The sequence below is a fragment of the Mangifera indica genome, chromosome 8 (assembly GCF_011075055.1).
Source record: "Mangifera indica cultivar Alphonso chromosome 8, CATAS_Mindica_2.1, whole genome shotgun sequence".
Classification (NCBI taxonomy): Eukaryota; Viridiplantae; Streptophyta; class Magnoliopsida; order Sapindales; family Anacardiaceae; genus Mangifera; species Mangifera indica.
The window spans coordinates 1,188,458-1,205,288 of NC_058144.1; the positions used below are offsets into that span (position 1 = coordinate 1,188,458).

The following is a 16,831-nucleotide window of genomic DNA, read 5'->3' on the forward strand; positions in this document are numbered from 1 at the left end:
CACTTTTTTTTTTTTTTAACTTTGATATGATCCGCTTATGCTCGACTAAGGAGTGTTTCAACTTAAATTCTGCCAAAAAAAAGTATTATGGATATGGTCGTTATTTTTTTTATATAAGAATGAGTTACTTTATTATTATTCTAACTTTAATCTACATACATTTAATTCTTCTTCTTAATTTTTAATTTTTTATTATTTTTCTTGATCCCTTCTGTTGTTAATGAATGGATTTTAAAACAAAATTCGGTCAAAATAATAATAAAAATCATGAACCTAATAACTTATATTTGTATTATATAAATTAGAAAAAAAACAGAAAAATTAAATTATTAAATTGTAAAATAAAAATGCATGCAGTAATTAACGTGGCAATATGAAAGTTTATTGTGGACGTGATCAGGCTAAACTAGCAAAACAAAACTAACCCTCACTTTCCCCCACAAAAATCTCTCCTCCATCCCCTTCCTTTCTTTTCTTTGATTGCAAAACAAGTTCCTTTATGCGCCATCATAATCAGATTTTACTCTTTGTTTCATATCACTGAGACTTCTTTAGCTTGATCTCCTTATTTATTCGTATCAGGGATTTTCAATCTCTAAATGGTAATCTCTGTTTAACTTTTCTTCTTCCTGTGAATTCTTTTGGTGGTAATTTTGTACCATGATCATTGATATATATTCTTCCTGGTTTTGATGCCATTTTCATGCCAAATTTTAAATTTTGTTATATATCAATGCTTGTAGTTGGACCTTTAAAAGGTGGATTCAATCCAAATAGAACCAATTCTAAGTAGATTTGAATTTGGATCAAAGTTATAATATTTGGTTTAAGTCTAAATTTGAATTTGTTCTGGTTGATGTATAGTATGGTTGAAGGGTCATCAGCAAAATAACTAGTGACATTATTGCCAATGGGATGTATAGATTTACATTATGAAAATCATTGATAAATATTTATCCCTGTTTTGTTGCCATTTTCGTGCCACATTCTAAATTTTGTTATATATAAATGTATGAAATTGAAATTCCTAGCACCAAGCATGGGTGAATTTGATTTAAACCGAATCGAGATTGGGTCGGTTTGAGCTCGACCAAATTTAAATTCAAGTTTAGATTTGAACTTATTTAAATTGATGTATATTATCATTGCCAACCCAATCGATTAGAGTATTACCTGGGGGTGAACAATTTTACCAAATAAAGAACACCAACTCAAAATCAACTCGTTTGATCTGAGTAAGCTGAGATGGGTCCACCCCTAGCGTCAAGCATGGTTCGAGCAATTGGATCAAGTTTTGATGCTCTCCCTTATAATTAACATACAGAATAATTTTGTATATAGTAGTGGCCTACCCTTCGATCTATTCGCATATTGTGCAATATTGATGTTTTAAATATATATTTCTTTTTTGGCATGAATAGGCGAATTCGGCGTCTGGGATGGCTGTGCATGATGAGTGCAAGCTGAAGTTCTTGGAGCTTAAAGCAAAGAGGAACTATCGGTACATCGTGTTCAAGATCGATGAGCAGATTCAACAGGTGACTGTTGAGAAGGTCGGAGGCCCAGAACAAACCTATAACGATTTCACTAATTCATTGCCTGCAGATCAATGTCGCTATGCTGTCTTTGATTTTGATTTCACCACTGATGAGAACGTGCAAAAGAGCAAGATTTTCTTCATTGCCTGGTAATCAATTATCATCTAAGCTCTATGCAATGCAGATACAGACTGTATTTTAATGGCTGTTGTCATATTGTAGGGCGCCTGACACATCAAAGGTGAGGAGTAAGATGGTTTATGCAAGCTCCAAGGACAGATTCAAGAGGGAATTGGATGGCATTCAGGTGGAGTTGCAAGTAACAGATCCTAGTGAGATGAGTATGGATATCATCAAAGGCCGTGCCATCTGAGTCCCAGAGACCGAAATAACCATTGCTTTTCACTCCAGTTGTTTCACTTTGTTGTGTGTGGGCTTGATTTGTGAGAATTTTTGTCTACAATATTTGGTCGATTTTATTATTTCCTATTAGATTTGTTGTCACTTATTTTTTCAATTGGAATAAAGACATTGAGTGCTTTTTTCGGTTTCTTTCCGGAGAATCATTGTTTGATAAATGCATGCATACATCAGTTTTATTATTTGAAAATAGGCCAAAGGAATATATCCCACCCAAGGTTTAGTGAAAAAACAAATTCACAGTTGTTAACTTTCAAAAACCTAAATACTCATACATCTGTTAAAATTATCTATTAGGGTTAGGGGTAAAATTATCAATCGATAAAAAATATTTAAAAATTTATCATATTTTCCCTCTAGGTTAAAAAATATGACAATTCTCCCTTAGTTTAGTTTTAAATTATTACTTTTTCCCTATCTAGGGCTTCATCTTTTTCCCATTCAACTACCTCTCAAACTTTTGAAAACTTCATTTGGCCCCCTCTCCTTCAACTTCAAATTTCCCAGCTAGGGTTTTAAAATTTCGATGACTTCTCTCACCATTTCTGACATCATCCTTTGCCTGAGACTGAGTTGTCATCAACTTTACCTTCTCTCCGACACTCGAGCAATCCTTTGACAAAGATGTGACACAATTTCTCTTCTCTTGAGTTCGTTGTGCATCTCCTATCCATGGGAATTTCATCTAGTTGGTCGATGACTTCAAGCACGACACCTACAAAGGGAGAAGTTATTGCCAACAAGGAGAGCCGAAGAGAATTCAAACATCGTGGTTGAATCATGGTGCATTTCCTCTAGATGATTTCGTGTTTGTCGATTTGTTAATGACATCGTCAGGAACAGAGAGCACCCGAAGGAAGAACAAATGCGACAATGACTCTATCTAAAGTAGTGGTTGTCACTGGAGATGGAGGAAGGATGTTCACGGGAATGTTATCTGCAAAATTGGGGGGGTGACAGTAAAAGGAATAATATGGGGGAAACCCTAATTTGGGGGTGAAAAAATTTAGCAAAACTAAAAAAAATTGGGTGGGGGGGATGTGACAATTTTTTAGTTTTTTAAATATTTTTAACTAATAACAATTTTACCCTTAATTCTAACAGTAAATTTTAACAGATAAACCTTGGGTGGGAGATAATCCTTTGGCCTTATAAAAACTTATAAACTATTTAACAAATATTTTAGAATATTTATACATATTTAATATTTTTTTTATATTTTGTCGATTTATTCATAGATGTTATAATTTTCAGATTCGTTAGGTGAAATCAGGAAAATATAGCTTTAACTTCTTTATATGCATTACTTTTATTTGTTTAGCATTGATCATCTTTATAATTTCTTTCCATTTCAGGCAATATATATCACTTCAAGCTAAGTGAGGGCGTCCAAATGAGTGAAATAAGATTGAGAAAAGATTTGTTGCACTTTTTTAAAAAATGAAAATGAATAAATAAATAAGAAAATGGCAAAATCATAGAGCTCTAGCTGCACTATTATGGATTTTAAATTAAAATCTCATCAGAAAGAGAAAGCTGCTTTCTTCCTATATGTTTGAGAAGATAACAAATCACTATAAGATAATTTGGCAATAATTATTTTAATGTGAACATGTATGATGAACTACATAAAATGAAAATAATTTCACAGCAGACAAGACTCTTTGGAATTAACTCTACAACTTGTCAGCTTATTAATTACAGGAATCTTTTCATGAATATTTTGTTTTATGGCTCCGTTTTTGGTATGTTTGGAAGATCAGTTGATGCTTTAAGCCTTTGATTTCTAGCCATGAAATTCTGCAGTTACATTTTTATTATTTGATCTGGGTTCTCTAGCTTTGTTCTAGACTTTACCTTAATTGATCAAAATTCATCTTTAGAGAAAGTATAAATCTGGAACAAAACGAAGATTCTTAAGTTTTGCATGGACGCACTAATTACTAACTTAGATCAAGCATCAGACCAGTGGATATCCATTTCACCCCAGTGTTTTTCAGGCACTCCCAAGCCTTCCCAAATGGCTCTTGAAGCGTCGACAATATTGTTACGGCATGGAGGCTGATATTTCTGATCTGCATCACATCCCACCGTAGAATCGCACTCATCAACAACCTTGGCCTTTATCCTTTTCCCATTACCATAGATGTTAATATACTTTAAGCATCGACTTCCTCCATTGTACCATCCTGTTGAAAGCGCTACTACAGGGTCGTCATCTAAATAGAACTTGTGGCCACACTCACAAGGCACACCGCCGTCACCATTACTCTCGAAACTTTTGACTGTTAAGATTGCTTTTGTACGACCTGAGGATGAGATTGTAAGTGATCATTTGTAAGTGCTGTAATATTTACCATCTTCACAGCATTCAAAGTGCCCAGTATTGTTACATCCTGAAGGTGGTCTTTTCCCTTTTATCTTCCCACTGGGCTTGCAAATCGTCCCAGATTCAACACTGACTGTAATAGGGAAAAAATGCAGAAAAAAGGAATAAAAGTACAGTAAACTTGCTTCTTCATCTTGTGATTATTATTCTTGCATTCGTTTAAATTAAATTTGTGTGAAGAACTGGTGAATTGGAGGCAGATTATATATAGAGATAATGAGTTACCAGCTGTAATTTTGGAGTGAAAATTTTAAGGTGGTCTTTTAAAAATTACATTCATCAGAAGTATCGTACCAGAAATACAAGGTGTTCGAAGAATCTGGGAGATGAAAAAGTAGAAGAATCGTATCAAAGTTTTCAAGTGAATGATCTGTTGCTTTTATTAGCTTTGTATTTATTGTTAGATGTCATTGGAGAATTTAATTGGAAACGCTCGCGGCATCATCAAATCCAACATTCTCAGGCATTCACCAGCTAGCCGAACACACTTCGGGAAATCCGGGAGAGCCAACATTTTTTAAAAAATGCTAACTTACTTGTATATATATATACACAAGAAGTAGGGCTATACACGAGCCTAGTCAGGCTCCATTAGACAATGTTGTAGCTCGACTCTGCCACGCTATGGTTTAATTGGATCGCACAATCTTAACTCGTTTATGAAAATAAACACAATCTTTGAACTTTGAACTAAGCTTGATCAATCCAAACTTGAATTCGATTTTGAACAGCTTGAATCAAATCAAGCAGTGGAATTAACACTATATATTCTTAAACTGTTCGTTATTGTTAGGGAGTCAGGAATTTAAGAGGAAGAGATAAACGTTATAGTCTCTTAGATAAGTGTACACGGCAATCATTGCCTGTTCCAGGTTTTCGCATATAGATAAATCGAATGAAGACCCAATTAAGTAATAATTGATAGAAAATCATAGCATAACATTGTATTATTATATTAATGCTGTAACAGAAAACAAATTTTAACTATTACATAATTCATAATGTTGCACATTAAGCATCAGACCAAGAGATATCCAATTCACCCCAGTCATCTTCGGGCACTCCCAAAGCTTTCCAAACGGCTTTGGAGGCATCAACAATATTGTTAGGACATGGAGGCTGGTAATCATGTTCAGCATCACATCCCATTGTTGAATCGCACTCATCAACAACCTTGGCCTTAACACTGTTCCCATTACCGTAGATGTTAATATACTTTAAGCACCGACTCCCTCCATTATACCAGCCTGTTGAAAGTGCCACCACCGGGTCGTTATCAGAATGGTATTGGTTGTCACATTCTGATGGGCCACCGCCATCTCCATTTTTCTCAAAGCTGTTCAGCGTTAAGGTTGCCTTTGTATGTCCTGAAACAGGAGGCGAACACTTGTAAATGGGGTACGTTTTACCTTGTTTACAGCAGTCGGAGTCATTCTCAGGATTGCACTGTCCTGGTGGAGGGTTTTTGCCTTTAATCCTGCCGCTGGCCCTGCAAGTCTGGGCCTCGACACTTAAAAAATTTATCACAAGTAAAAGAAAGCAAACAAGAAGGAAAGGGCTTGAATAGAGTTGCTTCTTCATCTTCAATATCTTTTCTATCGTTTCCACTTAATTGTTGGCTCGATGTGAAAAACTGGAATGGGGAAAGGCTATAGATATAGTGATGGGCAACTGTCTTTTAATGCAAAAGCTGGACAAGTTTGCCTTCATAAATGATATAATTATTTGCACAATATTGTTACGGAATCAAAAGAACCCATGAAAGCAACAACAAAACGGTACAGACATAAAAAAGGTCAAAAATATTTTTTAAGTTTGATTGCTTGTTCAGTTACACTAGCGTCATTTTGTATGTATCGTGATTTTCATTGAGAAGGGTTTAACGGAATCAAATAAACCCTTGTGTTTTTAAAATTAACAAAATGCCCCTCAAAGTACACAGCAGCTCCCCTACTTATCCAAAAGGACAATGTGGTGTAATTGTAAATGAATAAAATTATGTATACGAACAATGATTATCACTATGAGATTAAATGTTATTTTATCTCTAATTTAAAATTATTCAATCATATAATAACATATCATTATCTATACACATAATATTATTTATTATAATACAATTTATTAATATATGAAATGAAGTATTATCCCAACAATATAGAATTTAAGAGAAAGAGATACCCGTTTTTGTCTTTGACAAGTGTACACAACAATCCATTTGTGATCTAGGTTTTTCCATATAGATGAATAGGTAGACACATCAATTAAGCCAGGCCAAATAGAGGCTCGGCCCGAAGCACAAAAAAAGGCTCGGGCATGATAAAACCCAACCCAACACTGTAAAGTATCGGATCGAGTTTTAATATTAGACCTATGGGCTGGTCTGACCCGACCCAACACTATTTATAAAAAAATAAAAATTTTTATTTTTTTTCTTGCTTCTGCCGCATCTGCTTCTACTACCTTGCGGCAGAAGCAGAAATCTGTTTCTACCAATTGGTAGTAGCGTTGTTTGCCATTGCTTAATTTTTTTTTAATTAATTTATTTTTTCTCTATAAAAACCTATTCAATTTTTCATTTTTACTTTCAATTACAATTACAAATTTCTCAATCTCTCAAACTCCCAAACTCTCAATCACAATTATTTTATTATATTTGTAATATCATTTTATTTTAATTTTATCATTATAAAATATTACAAATAGATCCAATGTCAAATGAATTCAATTTATTTGAATATTATCATACTGGTGTTGATGATATTATTGATGATGCACAAGATGGAATAAGTGAAGCACCAACGAGTGAAAATAGTACAGTCATCAGTTTTAATAATTGAAAAATAATTCGTGTTTAAAAATTTTAATTAATTTTTTTTTAAATATTGATTAAATGGGTTGGGCTAGCCCGATTAAAGCCCGACCCAACCCAATTAAGGCTCGTTATTATATAGGTGGGCTTGGGCTTTTATATTTCAATGGGCTGGCTCGGCCCGAAGGCCTATTATTTTTTGGGCCTCGGGCCCAGCCCGACCCATTAACCAAATGGGCCAAGCTGGAGCCAGCCCGACCCGACTCATTGACATCTCTATGAATAGGATAAATACCCAAATAAGGTGAGCAATTTACCATTTTAAATCAGAATCATCAAGTATTTAGATAGTTGGTTTTGTTTATATTTGAAATTAGAGAAAATATGATAGATTTTGAATAGTAATATAGCGAAACTAACGGCTTTTAGGTCTAAGATCAATTATTCTTTATAAGAAATCAAACCCAACCTAGAATCAATTTGAATATTCAAATGAGGTGTTGGTCAGATATTTGACTCAACTTTTATTTTTTTAAAGTTTACAAACATTAGATGATATCATTTTGTACAACATAAAACAACATTGTTTTGATTTATGTAATATTCTAAAGGCTACCTTCATTTCTTTTCCCCGAATCAATCAACTTTCATCGGAAATCATTCGAAAATTTTGATTATGCCTTGAGTTTTTGACTATTTTTCCTTGATTGTTCATCAAAGCTCATAGCTAAGTGTGTTATATATTAGGGTTTGGTTCGAATATAAGTTTTGTTATATATATGAGGGCTTGAATTTGATTAGTGCATCAAACCAACTGTTTACTCACCTATGCTTCCTATTCCTCCTTGTTGGACTCTTGTATCTGATAATGACGAGGAAGCTTCTGAGATTGGGGCCGGCTAGGCTTTTGCGCCTTTTACTTTGATTCGCAGGCACCAGCTGCAAGTGGGTAGCTTGTTGTTTGTTGCTTTTCTTTGAGACTTGGTAGCTCATCTCGCTTTATATCATGAGATTTTGTTCCTCTTTAATTTTTTGAAATTGAAATGCAACTAGACCAAGTTTTTCTATTTTATCGTATTACCCTTTGCCCTGGATGCTGGTGTAGAAGAAACCAAGTGCTATTATCCATTTAAATTATTTTCCATTTTATGACGAGTATAATTGTTGTACTTCACTGATAAAATTAACTTGATATCTTAGAAAATGAAACACAAATTTTAATTTTTTGATTAAAAAAATTAAGTATTGGATATTTAAGAACCGAAACTTATCTAGAATTGATAAGTTCAGTTCCTCGTAGAAACCAAGTTTAGTTGGTTCCAGTTATAATTTCTTATATTTTCAGTGTATTCAGACCGCTCACCTTGAACCCAATTAAGAAATAATTGATAGGAAATTGTATAGCATAATATTGCAGTAATATGTATTGGCAAACAGATAACAAACTTTAACTATTACATAAGTCATAATTTATGATTCAGATTCTGTATATGGTGCACATCAAGCATCAGACCAAGTGATATCCAAGCCACCCCAGTCATCTTCAGGCACTCCCAAGGCTTTCCAAACGGCTTTGGAGGCATCAACAATGTTGTTGGAGCATGGAGGCTGGTAATCATGTTCAGCATCACAACCCATTGTTGAATCGCACTCATCAACAACCTTGGCCTTCACACTGTTCCCATTACCGTAGATGTTAATATATTTTAAGCACCGACTTCCTCCGTTGTACCAAACTGTTGAAAGTGCCACTACCGGGTCGTTATCCGAATGGTATTGATTGTCACATTCTGATGGGCCACCGCCATCTCCATTTTTCTCAAAGCTGTTGAGCGTTAAGGTCGCCTTTGTATGTCCTGAAACAGGAGGCGAACACTTGTAAATGGGGTACGTTTTCCCTTGTTTACAGCAGTCGGAGTCATTTTCAGTGTTGCATTGTCCTGGTGGAGGGTTTTTGCCTCTAACGCTGCCGCTGGCCCTGCAAGTCTGAGCCTCGACAGTGAAACAATTCAACACAAGTAAAAGAAAGCAAACGAGAAGGAAAGGGCTTGAATAGACTTGCTTCTTCATCTTCTATTTCTGCTTTTGTTTTGGTGTGAAAAGCTTGAATGGGTGAAACGTTATATATAGATTCATCAGTAGAAACTTTCAGAACAGGATTCAGCCGGACAAGTTTGCATTCTCAAACAACGTAACAGTGATACAAGTTGCTGCAAATGGGATTATGTTATTGAAAAGCCACAATCGAATAGGAAAAATTGTGTATTAGTGAACGTTTGATTGTTAATTTCAACCTACACCAGCATTTAATTTTGTAATTATGGCGAACCTCCATTTGTTAATTTGCTTGGCATATCTCCGTTTGTTGTCTTTGGTGAGCGAGACAGCAATATTACAATTCTGCTACGTTGATTGCAACTGTCTTAGCTTTTAACGCAAGACAATTTGCCAGCCACAAGATCCTTGCCTCCTTGGTATGACCGTTCCGTGAGAGCAGAGCCCAAAAAGAGTTACTGCCAGCGTAGTTGCTCGGATTGGTTAACAGTGAAATCTTAAAAAAAAAAGAACCCTCATAAAATTTGTCCAAACTTTTCCAGTTTTTGTGCTGTCGGAGTCAAATCCCACGCCGGCTCGAGTTTTTGGTGTCGGAGTCAAAACTAAAACTTTTCCAGTTTTAGTTTGAATTTAGAGTTTTTGGTCTGACTCTAGAGAGGAGAAGATCTTTGATAAAATGGGAAAAGAAACGGAACGGAGATATTTTCTTAGGTACTTGCTGCCTGCCTCCCTTCCAACTTCATCCACACAGGAAGGGCTCAATTTATGGTCAACATTTGAAAATCAGGATTCAAGCGATGGATCCGGTAAATGGCTAAAGCCAATTTTAATTATTAGGTTAGATTGAATGAAAGGTATTGAATTGCAATTCAACAATTGGGTTAAATAGATTTGATTATCATATTACCATGATTATGATATTATATTAACGCCAAACAACTAAATTTATTTTAACGGTTTAATCAAATTAACTTAAGTTAAATTAGATAAATAGTATCAAATTATAATTTAAGAATCGAGTAAGATGAATCCATGTGTCATAAAGACACAATGATAATATCATGTAAATGTCATTTGTTCAACTAGATAGATGAACTAGCAACCCAAACGTTGGTCCTTTGACCAGGTCCACGCAGGATCTCCGTCGAAAACATTGGTCGTTGTTAAGATTCTCGCATGTGAAGTTGTTTTTTGCAACTCTCAATTAGGAAATGGAAATAAACAGTGGCATTTTTTGAAATCAAGATTTAAATTAGCTTATCCCCGTTTGAACGGACCGTGACAGTTATGCTAGAACTTAGAAGAATCTCATTTAGCTACCTATCAAAAAAGGTGGCATTCTCACAAAAATTGGATGATTACATTATTTGGCCATTTTTACTTTATTTTTAATTTAAATTCATCAATTTTTATATAATAATAAATTATTATAATATCTAATTAAATATTTAAAACTGAATACATATAAATTTATTATTTTTAGGTATACCCAATCGATATCAAGCTCAAGCATTCAACAAAACCAACTAGAGCAGCGAAACAAAGTAATAGAATGATGAGTTTTAGATTAAATGCTTCCCTTCTCCTAATATCAACCCTCCTATTAACAAACTGTTAGAATTTGAACTTGTGAGCACTAGAGTTTTGAAGGGAACTGTCATTAAGCTACAAATATGAGTACAAAACATCATCTGTGATGAAAAACATTAAGTGAGAATTGGATTCTACAGTCATAAATCAGATTTAAGTGTGGCACAGAATATATACATTGCTTGTGAAATTACCCACGCATTAAATCGATGTCAACATGGGGATTGTGCATATCCATTGGCCCTGAACCAGGCCATACACCAACTGAAGAAGATGGAGTGAGATTATGACTTGAAGGAATACTGGTTGAAGTCACTGGATTGTCGATTGTCTGATGTTCTCTGTCCCTCACACCTTCTGGAATTTCCCCTTTCTTATTCTTTGTCTTTAGACCTCCCCATAAGAAACTCCCCACTATTACCTGGAATCAGTTCATAAATCATCTCAGCCTAAAATTTAAAAAAAAAAATTAAAATAAAAGATAGAAAAACCTATCATCTATCTACCACAGTGCAGGGCATGCACAACTAATATAGTAATTTTCGCCGCTTCACTTTTTTTGAAAATTTCAACCCGGATTTCATACATATCTACTTGGAAGCAGTGATATGAAAACAAAAACAATCAGTTGGACCAGTTCAACCTCTAGTTCTATCGTGACTCAAGGTCATCTAACGTTAACATGCTTTTTGCAAATATTGAGACCGGAACCCAAGTCTGAGCATTTGGGAAGCATGGTGCAGCACATCAAACCACAAATTTCATTCATGATATATCATAAATATATATATTATTTAAACAGTATTGTTGTGCATCCAACCATTGGTTCAACCAATTGTCGATTGGACTGGGCTCTTGACTGGATTAAGGCCTGGTCCGGTTAGTAAAACATTGCTTAGAAGTAAACTAATCTCCTTATATAACTGGCAGTATCCCACATGATGGTTTCACCATAAAAATTAAATAAATTGAGAACCCAGAGAAATGGCAAATAAACAGAACAATATGTTATAGCAGCAAATGCAGTCAACATTACCTGAACAGTGCTTGCTGCAATAAGCATTCCCCCAACTCCTCCACCGATGACACGACCATCAGGACTAGCAAGAGAGACACTCAGACCACCACTTCGGTTGCGGGGGCCACTACTACTAGTGAGCAGGTAGGAGCCTGACAGACACAATATCTCAAAACGCCCCTAGGGAGCCCAAGATGATATTTCAGGGATGAAGTATTGGAGCAGATTTTTCAGAATGAAATTACATAAAATTTAATGGATGATTGTCTTTTCTAAAGTCGAAAAAGGCTAAGACCAAATTTGATTAATGGTCACATATGATAATACTTAGATAACTAAAACTAATCTCAACATTAGACCAATTTTTAAAGTAATATAAGAAACTTGAATTTGGTAGTTTTTTCCAGAAATTATCAAACATGTGTGTCCAGAGCTAACAGCAAACGAAAATAGAGAGAAAAAGTGCTTAACCTCATAAGTTACAGAGCCACCAGAAGTTGCTGGCTGCCGGAGAGTTGCAGTAGAGACAGCACCATTAGCTGATAAGACACATATTGCTCTGGGCCCTTGTTGTGAAAACGACATTAGTTTTGTGGCAATGTCCTACAGGGAAAATCAAGCATTTCAACAAAACAATCTATCCACAAATCACAGAACCTTCGAAAAGATGCAGTACCAAATTGAAAAACCATGCCTCAAAAAAGTAAAAAAGTGAATGATATTGTTGTATCTTATTGATAATCAAATATTGAAGAGGTTCTATGTTCCCAGTAGAAAACAGTAATTCCTTGTAAATTTCATCTGAGGTTGGAAACACAGATAAAATTGATAGGAGAAAAAGAGTCATACTTCTCCTACTGCAACAGTGATGATATGTGGAGTGAAGCCCATCCCAGCTGAGCCAGACAGCCATTCACCTAGCAAAACAGTTCAAAATCTGCAACATCATCCAATGTATATGTATAGATCAATAAGACATACAACCTTGTTCATCAAGGTAGAATCACTCTCATAGACAGAGTTGTTTATAATACTTATAATTAAATTGGATAAAGAAATCCAAATAAAAAATTTGCAAAAGTTTTGATGGTTTACTAACTATCCAATGAAACAGAGTTTTAGTATACATCCATGACACACAGGCATACATTAGATGGCAATCTACATATGGTTTTCAGCGGTTCCCTGCAACCTTAAGCAGTTTTCTGTCCAACCGTCTTCCAGTTCAGATTTTCACAAAACTAAGATTTACGAGATCATATCCTAATGCCATTGATTTTTCAAGTAGTGGTGAGGAAATTATTATTGTCCAAAATCTAAATTTCACCACGTTGTATCAGTAACTAATCCGAATCTCCTTGATTCAACCATATCATTCACCAGTACCTTTCACATTCTTGGCCAAATTATGATACTTACCAATGAATTCTATTCAAAACAGAGATCAAAACTTAGGCAAAAATCACATTCTAGGATGATAATTTATAGTTTAGATAGTGCATCAAGATTACACAGATAAGTAGCTTTACATTTAACTATTAGCCATTCAAGTGCAACTAGGTTTTTTAACCAGATTCTGCTTCAGCATAGATAATATTAGATGAGCTTTCCAAAATAGAAAACAGGTACATTGGTAACAACTTTCCCCATTGTAAATAATTAATCAATACAACAGAACTTTTACCAAGCTATAACTGGTTTCGTGACACTCAGCTACAAAGTCATCATTCACACTGCCAATAATTCTTACCAAGTGAAGCTAATTGTTGTTTTCTTCCAGTTCCAGGAGGTCGCCCTCTGCCCCGCTTTTGGGTTGGTCTTAAGTTACCAGGCTGAGTAGACACAGCAGGGGATAATGCCAATGACACATTTCCATCAGCCCCATATTTCCGGGGCCTTCCTCTCTTCCTCTTAGGAAGCTCACTTTGTGGCAAGCCAGAAGAAGCACCAACACTGACACCATGAGGTGGAATTGCTGATGAAGGCTCTACTGGTAATGTTGCGCCAAGAGAAGTGCCTCCAATATTGGATGGAAACTGTAAATTTGGATTAGATAATGCATGAATGCTGGGTGATCCATGTAGATTATGTTGTGCTCCCATCCCAGAATTAGTCATTCCTCTTTGTTGCATATAGTAAGAGGCTGACCCAGGTAAAGCCATAGCGTCCCTTCGATCCATGCATTTACTTTGGCAAACCTAAACTTAAACGACTCTCTGAATCAACTTACACCCAATTAATTGCAAAATTGAGGAACCTCCTACTTGTCAAGTGTTCAAGACCTCAATTTGTAACCAACAAATAATGCTTATTGGAAAAAAAGATAAGATTTTTAAAACCAACATTAAAGGAACAAACAGCCATATGTAAGCTTTACCGATAATTACAAAGGAAGTCAATGTAATTTCCTCTCAGAGTACACATAATAAAACACTCATGTCCAATTCCAAACAGGAAAGCTTAATGCAGATACATTGTTCTAACGATAAAGCTGGAGAAAACCCATTAGAACGCAGCCAGTGGTGTACAAGAAGTCCTATCAAATCTAGGTATGAAAGGGAAAAAAAAAACTAACAAACCCTAGATTCAATGTCTCTTCATACTCCACACAAAAAACTAATAACCGAAAACAAAGATAGAACAACACCAACAATATGGAAGAAGAAAGATAGGAAGAGAATTCAAATATTGGAAAGCAAAGACTTGAGAGAAAAGACAAAATGCAAGCTAATTTACAGCTTACCAAACCATAAGAAACAAAGAAACAAGCTTCATAATGAAGATAAAGACCAGAAAAGACTGAAACAGGTCCACACCCTCACCAACCCATGATAAACCCTTAAACACCAAGCATCTTCTTAGGCAAAACCCCTGACCCTTAGACCTTAAGAACACACATAAAAATTTATTAACAAACAAAAATAATTAAGTTCAAGTCAATGCCATAACAGAACTCAAAACCCATCCAAGTTCACACATAACAGCCATAAGAAAAAATGGTGAAAACTTCAAAGTAAAGACAGAAAATTTACTCACATTAGTGAAGTGGGTTAAAGGTAGAAAAATTTTCCAGTGGAAGAAGGAGAAGAGAAAAAGAGTTTAAATGGGGTAAAAAAGGCGACGACCCGACTGAGGAGTGTATGTAAATAGAAGGGATGCAAATTTCAAGGGCCAGTCGGCCAGAGATCTTTAGCTTTCTTTTTCTAAAACAATAAAGCTGTTCATCTTTGTATCCCTTGTGTTGTTGAGTTGAGTTTGAGTGACAATGCCCTGCTTGGCTTTGCCTTAACTCTGATTTACAGTTCTTGTGCTTGTGTGAGAGAGAAAAAGAAAGATCGAGAAACGAAAATAAGAAACAAACAAAAACTAAGTAGAGAAAAAAGCTCTACTTCTTTTGGATAATACTGATTTATTAATTTTGAAAAATAAAACTTATGGTACCTCTGACTATATCTGTACCGGCTCATATCTTTACGCTTACTTTCCCACGCGCAGTTGAGTCACGCCTCACATAAAATGCCACTCCGCAGCTTTCCTATTAAAGAGAATCAAATAATAATAAAATTCGAGTAGGGGCAAGGTCTGGTTGGATTTAAGATAACGCGCAAGTGAATAGCGTGGAGTGAAAAGAAAAGAGTAAAGTTTGTTTGCATGTGAATATTTCAGTTGTGTGGTAGCCCCCATCACATCATATCGCATCCCATCCCATCAAAACCTACAAAAATATCTGAATAATAAGTGATTCATATCCATTCCCACATTTCCCTTCTGATATTTTATTTTATTATCATTTTAATTCAATTTCTCTATTAAATTAGGATTATTTATTATTTATTATTTATTATGGCTGAATTATAAATAACACAAGGTTGACTTCTGTTTGGCCATTATTCATATTATTATAAATAATGCATAGATAGCCAAACAGAATATTTTTTTTGGTTATTTATTTATTTATTTATTTATTTTAATAGTAATATATGTTTGTGTTGTGCCAAATATGGAATCATCATGGAACTCCAAAACTAGAAGTGCACATTGGACTTCGTCCTATTATTAACTTTTTTCAATACTTTTGACGATGATTTGGCTGACAATGCCAACGCAATCTCACATAATTATAATAAATAATCACTGATAATACAAGAACAATCTCTGGATTAGCAATAAATAAATAAATAAACAAATGGTCAATTTCAATTGGCAAGCAAGTACATCTGCAAGTGATGTTAACTGTACACTACCCGACCCGTTTTCCACTTTACACCGAAAGCACACTTCTATCTTTTTTATTATTTTTATGAAATCTGCATTTTACTCCTGTCTAGAAGTCAAAATAGACATTGATACAGCAGAATTCATCAAGAATGTCTTCTTTACCCAAATATCGTTTGGATGAAAAAAAAAAAAAATTTATATATGAAAGAGTTTGAATTTATATTTTAAAATTTAAATTTATTTAATTTAATGGATATAAATTTGATTATTAGACTTAAGATTTGTTCTATTCAATATAATTAATTCTTGTTTAATATAATAATTCGATTCAAATGGAATTTTTCGTTACCAACAAAAAAGAAAAAAAGAAAACATTGTCTTCTTGAATTGAATTGGATTTGGATTGTCCAAATGAGAAAGAAAAAACAGAGAAGGACGTAAGAGTTGAAGGCAAAGATTATGTTGGTTGGTAGAACCACCGGCAACCTGTAATTGTTGAGTATAAATGTATAATAGGAAGAAAATAAGGTAAAACTCAATTCTCAGCCATAGGAACACAAGAAGTTTGAGCAAGAATCCATCAAACTAACAAAGAATTAGATTCCTTTTTTTTTTAAAAGAAAAAAAAAATTGAATTCAAATATTTAAGTTTGGGCTAATTAAATCAAATCTAAAGTAAATTATTTTTTGAGTCTCAATCTCAATTTGACTCTTTTTATTAAAACCAATCTTGAATGGAACCTTTTTAAAGATTGGTTAAAATCGAACCCAACCCTACCCTACCCTTTTAA

General features: G+C 34.6%; 3 protein-coding genes and 1 pseudogene across 4 annotated transcripts; 1 reads left to right on the forward strand and 3 right to left on the reverse strand.

Moving 5' to 3' along the window:
• The first annotated feature begins 478 nt into the window (after positions 1-478).
• Positions 479-2,084, forward strand: LOC123224311 (actin-depolymerizing factor 10-like). Its single transcript, XM_044647943.1, has 3 exons — positions 479-602; positions 1,422-1,687; positions 1,761-2,084. The coding sequence occupies exons 1-3, from the start codon at positions 600-602 to the stop codon at positions 1,909-1,911; spliced, it is 420 nt and encodes a 139-aa protein (XP_044503878.1). The 5' UTR covers positions 479-599; the 3' UTR covers positions 1,912-2,084.
• A 1,827-nt stretch (positions 2,085-3,911) lies between these two features.
• Positions 3,912-5,947, reverse strand: LOC123224480 (annotated as a pseudogene).
• Positions 5,948-8,592: 2,645 nt separating this feature from the next.
• On the reverse strand, positions 8,593-9,413 carry LOC123224568 (kiwellin-1-like). The gene has a single exon (XM_044648296.1). The coding sequence runs from the start codon at positions 9,227-9,229 to the stop codon at positions 8,660-8,662; it is 570 nt and encodes a 189-aa protein (XP_044504231.1). The 5' UTR covers positions 9,230-9,413; the 3' UTR covers positions 8,593-8,659.
• A 1,346-nt stretch (positions 9,414-10,759) lies between these two features.
• On the reverse strand, positions 10,760-15,191 carry LOC123223027 (AT-hook motif nuclear-localized protein 11-like). 2 transcript variants are annotated; one of them, XM_044646080.1, is made up of 6 exons: positions 14,859-15,191; positions 13,573-14,020; positions 12,672-12,739; positions 12,294-12,425; positions 11,841-12,002; positions 10,760-11,225 (listed from the first exon to the last, which is right to left on the reverse strand). In XM_044646080.1, exons 2-6 carry the CDS (start codon positions 14,000-14,002, stop codon positions 10,995-10,997), a joined length of 1,023 nt encoding a protein of 340 aa, XP_044502015.1. In that variant the 5' UTR covers positions 14,003-14,020; positions 14,859-15,191; the 3' UTR covers positions 10,760-10,994. The 2 variants fall into 2 exon arrangements, with proteins under 2 accessions (XP_044502015.1, XP_044502016.1); XM_044646081.1 differs by having other exon boundaries at positions 13,573-14,038.
• Positions 15,192-16,831: the final 1,640 nt, after the last annotated feature.

What these genes read in the sequence shown, in the direction of transcription:
- LOC123224311 (XM_044647943.1), top strand. An exon ending in AAGATTTTCTTCATTGCCTG is followed by an intron (nt 1,688 to 1,760) that starts GTAATCAATTAT and finishes GTCATATTGTAG; the next exon opens with GGCGCCTGACACATCAAAGG.
- LOC123224568 (XM_044648296.1), bottom strand. Translation starts at nt 9,229, where the DNA reads ATGAAGAAGCAAGTCTATTCAAGCCCTTTCCTTCTCGTTTGCTTTCTT.
- LOC123223027 (XM_044646080.1), bottom strand. Translation starts at nt 14,002, where the DNA reads ATGGATCGAAGGGACGCTATGGCTTTACCTGGGTCAGCCTCTTACTAT. An exon ending in GTGGCTCTGTAACTTATGAG is followed by an intron (nt 12,003 to 12,293) that starts GTTAAGCACTTT and finishes TGGGCTCCCTAG; the next exon opens with GGGCGTTTTGAGATATTGTG. An exon ending in TTGCAGCAAGCACTGTTCAG is followed by an intron (nt 11,226 to 11,840) that starts GTAATGTTGACT and finishes AACTGATTCCAG; the next exon opens with GTAATAGTGGGGAGTTTCTT.